This window comes from Ylistrum balloti, unplaced genomic scaffold (assembly GCF_031769215.1).
Source record: "Ylistrum balloti isolate Yb309-2 unplaced genomic scaffold, AGI_CSIRO_Ybal_v1 Utg369618, whole genome shotgun sequence".
NCBI classification, from domain to species: Eukaryota; Metazoa; Mollusca; class Bivalvia; order Pectinida; family Pectinidae; genus Ylistrum; species Ylistrum balloti.
In genome coordinates this window covers 679062-683196 of record NW_026781890.1, presented here as the reverse complement: position 1 = coordinate 683196, position 4135 = coordinate 679062, and the positions used below count along the sequence as shown (strand labels likewise).

Below are 4135 nucleotides of genomic sequence, written 5' to 3'. Positions count from 1 at the left end.
CGCTTCTTGTGTGATACCAGTGACGCTCTGGCGGAGGGGCGGCAGCAGAATGACATTCACTAGGTCGACCTTCACGGCGGAAACTCCCACAGCTATAGTGTGTGTCGTGTGAGATGTTTAGAAATAGATAAATACGCTTGGTGTACAGACTACAGAACTGTGTCAATATCATCTCCTTTGGCTGAAAGTGGAATTGACCGCTGTGATATACCAATGTGAGTATGTGGTTTTATTTTGGTAAAGTGTAGGTTGCGCCTGTCTATATCGTAAGTATGTTACAACATAATGCGTATTGTTTTTGTCCATTTGTAATTCATTGGCACACAATTCTTGTTCCCATGAATGACATTTGTGGGAATGGTGAGGTACACTGTAGTTACATCTTTATGCGAAAATACACTATCACAACATAATCCCTTTATTTAAAGGACAGTGACCGCCATCACAAATGAAAGAAAGAGTTAGGCTATTGGTATATATAGATTAATACTGCGTTATCAGATGTCTAGAAAGATGATCATTTCAACGCCCATTTTCTGTACTCGCTTGGAGAAGAAATTGTCGGCTCATGAAATTATTATATATGATTGATGTGAAATACACGACAAACTTGAGCCGATAATACATATGTTTCATTGCGTCACATTCACGTTCGTCTTAGTTTTAATACAGATGAATACGTATAACTAAAAGCGCGTGCTTGCACACTGACACACGACACACGGCATGCCAGAGTGCCGGTAGAATCAATGAAAAATGGTTAACAGACACCAAAACAGGTAATCGATAGAAGGCCTGCCTAGAAACACACAAAAGCAACTCTAAAGACGTCTCGGCGAAATTTCACAAAAAATAAAGATAACAGAACACTTCGCCTTGAAGGGCTACGCTAGAACGAGATTGTACTATTGGGCATTCAATTTGTGTCTTACAGACGCACGTGTACACTCTTGACTCCACACACGCACTATCTTGACGTTAGATGATCCTAGATTTTGTAGACAGGGACGTGTGCTACCACATATACAAAACACATTACTCCGTTGAACAACCAAAAGCGTGAAAGTAGAAAGAGGAAAACATGAAAAATGAATATATTGTAAATCAAAATAACAAAAGAAAGTCCATGAGGAAAGTCGCATAAAATACCAGCTCCAGAAAAAGGAAAATACCAATGATCAAACAGGCAATTTATACTGTGGAATGTAATATTAAGAGATAGTGTTCAGTCATGATCTCTTTACGTAATACAATATCGGTTTGGTCAGATCGAGAACGTATAAATAATAGCCGCCTTATAAATTTCACAATTATATACTTGTAGTGACTCGATAAACTATGGAAACGACAACATACACGTACATTGTTGTACAAAATATACATTTATGTCATAGCCAATATACAATTTACCTGTTGTTATTAGCAGTACATGAACTATTGGAAATGAGTTTCAATGTAAATTCCTAGTTGTGATACTTGTAAGGCATGTCACTAATATACTGATTCATGAACCTTATAGATACTCTTCACCTTGACATGTAAGTTTGTAAATATGTCTACATATTTGTGACCACTTTCTTTTCAGGCGAACAGCATAATGCCGGTATGAGGAAATTATTTCGTAAATGAAGCAACATTAACAAGTGACGGCAAAGTGTGAAATAAGGCGTAGCATGGGCATTATTCAAGGGATTTTACAGAATGCATGCGGGAAATAGCTAGATTCGGATATTTCTGTGAGCCAGTGATTGTGAGCCCTTCTATCGTCACATGCAGCAATTAGCAAAAGAAAGCTACTGTTAACTGACAGATAGCACTGATACACAACAAAATATAAAATCTATAACCGTCTAAACAAAACGAAAATATTGATCAAAATCAGGGAAACAAATAAAAACCTGCCGCAACATACCAATACAGGAATATTTCAATAATGGCTTATTTGTGTTTCATGAACTCGTACATAAGGCTTGTATGTCATAGATACAAGTGGCCAGCGTTTATTATTGTGTTGATATTATACCTTACTTGGCACGCTATGAAATCACACTTTTTTACATCTCAAGGGACTGATTACATGGAGGGCAGTTTTCTCGACGACTACGCAACGATGGATTTCAACATACAAAATGTTTCCGAACAAGTCTGCGTCCAACCTGACCTTCGACCTTTTCATCCTTCTGTTGTAGGTTTCTTCTATCAAGTGCCAGACTTGGTATGTGACAGCAGACAAAATTGGATAGCTGTGGAAAATGGAACATTTTGGATAACACGTGAGGCTCGCAAACTACATGGGGACATCAAATGTCAGTTTGCTGCAGTGATGCGCAAACCTGGAAACGATAACATAACGGTGACTGGCAGGAGAGAGCCAATGACCAAAGAAGTCATGCAGGCTCCTTCCGATTTCTTTAAAATATCCTGTTTATCTCCTAACAAAACCAGATATGTGAACATCCATGCAACAATTACACGTAATTCAACAGCTCCTAAGAGAAATGTAAAGGACACAAAGTCAATGGAACTAAATGTTTTGATGTTGGGATTTGATAGTGTCTCTAGAATGACTTGGTTAAGAAAACTGCCCAAAAGTCGAAATTATTTTCGAAATATTCTTGGTGGTGTCGAGTTGGAAGGTTACAACATAGTCGGAGACGGCACTCCCCAGGCCTTACTGCCGTTACTGACAGGTAAAACAGAATCGGAACTTCCCGAATCTCGCCGAGGACATCCGAACGCTTCAATGGTAGATGGACATCCATGGATATGGAAAGATTTTGAAACTGCTGGATACGTTACCCATTGGGCAGAAGACATGGCACACATAGGCACATTCAATCTCCGTATGATGGGCTTTAAACATCAGCCTGTACACCATTACATGCGCCCATTTTATTTGGTAGCTGAGAAATTGTACCCCCATAACAAGCCGTACTGTCTCGGATCTCTGCCGAGGCATAAAATCATGCTTGATTGGGTAAGAGACAGTTTTATGCAATATGAACACAAACTCAAGTTTATATTCGGGTTCCATTCCGAATACAGTCATGCAAGTCCGAACAACTTACAATGGGCAGATGTCGACTTACTAGCTTTGCTGAAGTTTCTGAATGACAAGGCGTATTTAAATAATACAATTTTAATCCTTATGAGTGACCATGGCTCCAGATTCGCGGATATACGCGAGACATTTCAAGGTAAATTAGAAGAGCGACTTCCTTATTTTGCTTTGCGATTTCCGCCGTGGTTTAAAGCGAAATATCCGGATATTCATGAAAATTTTCTGTCAAATTCGAAAAAGTTAACTACTCCTTTCGATATACATGAAACGTTTCATGATATTCTTGATCTCAAGAGAACTGAACAAAACAATTTAGGTCAAACATCAAGAGGGATTAGTTTATTTAGACCAATGCCACTAGATAGAACCTGTTCAGTAGCTGGTATTGAGCCACATTGGTGTGCATGTCTTAAATGGACAGAAGTATCTGTTGACTTTCCAAAAATCATAATTGCTGTTTCAAAAGTGATAGAGTTCATAAATAAGCACACAAGTAATTTCAGACCTAATTGTAGCGAACTTTACCTTTACAAGATTAAAAATGCCTTTAAGTTTGGCATAGACAACGATGTACTCAAGTACAAAGGGAGTGTAGACAAAGACGGTCGTTTTCCCCAATTTGGTGATTTCAAACAAGATGTTAATGAAATATACCAGGTGACATTTGTCACCATTCCTGGAAATGGAACATTTGAAGCTAGTGTAAATCACACATCGAGTGGTGAATTCGTGGTGAATGGACGGCAGATAAGCCGTATCAATAAATATGGACACAATGCGGATTGTATTGTGGAATCGGCGCCGCATCTTCGGCCTTATTGCTACTGTCATTAAGAGAACGCAATTGTATTACGAAATTACCGCCGCACTTCTTGCATAATTGCTTCTGTTAATAACATAACGCAATTGTGTTGAAGAATCAACATCACATCAAAAGTCTTCTTGCTACTGTTACTAGGAGAACGCGGTTGAATAACGGAATCAGCGCCTTACTTCTTGTCTAATTGCTTCTTCAAATAACGTAACTCTACTATAGTGTGAAATCAGTTCCACATCACCGACCTTATTGCTACT

General features: G+C 38.7%; 1 protein-coding gene across 1 annotated transcript; it reads left to right on the top strand.

Annotated features, from left to right (window-relative positions):
- The first annotated feature begins 2110 nt into the window (after positions 1-2110).
- On the top strand, positions 2111-3895 carry LOC132549096 (uncharacterized). The gene has a single exon (XM_060213015.1). The coding sequence runs from the start codon at positions 2111-2113 to the stop codon at positions 3893-3895; it is 1785 nt and encodes a 594-aa protein (XP_060068998.1).
- Positions 3896-4135: the final 240 nt, after the last annotated feature.

Excerpts from the sequence above, each read along its gene's own strand:
- LOC132549096 (XM_060213015.1), top strand. The coding sequence starts at position 2,111 with ATGGATTTCAACATACAAAATGTTTCCGAACAAGTCTGCGTCCAACCT.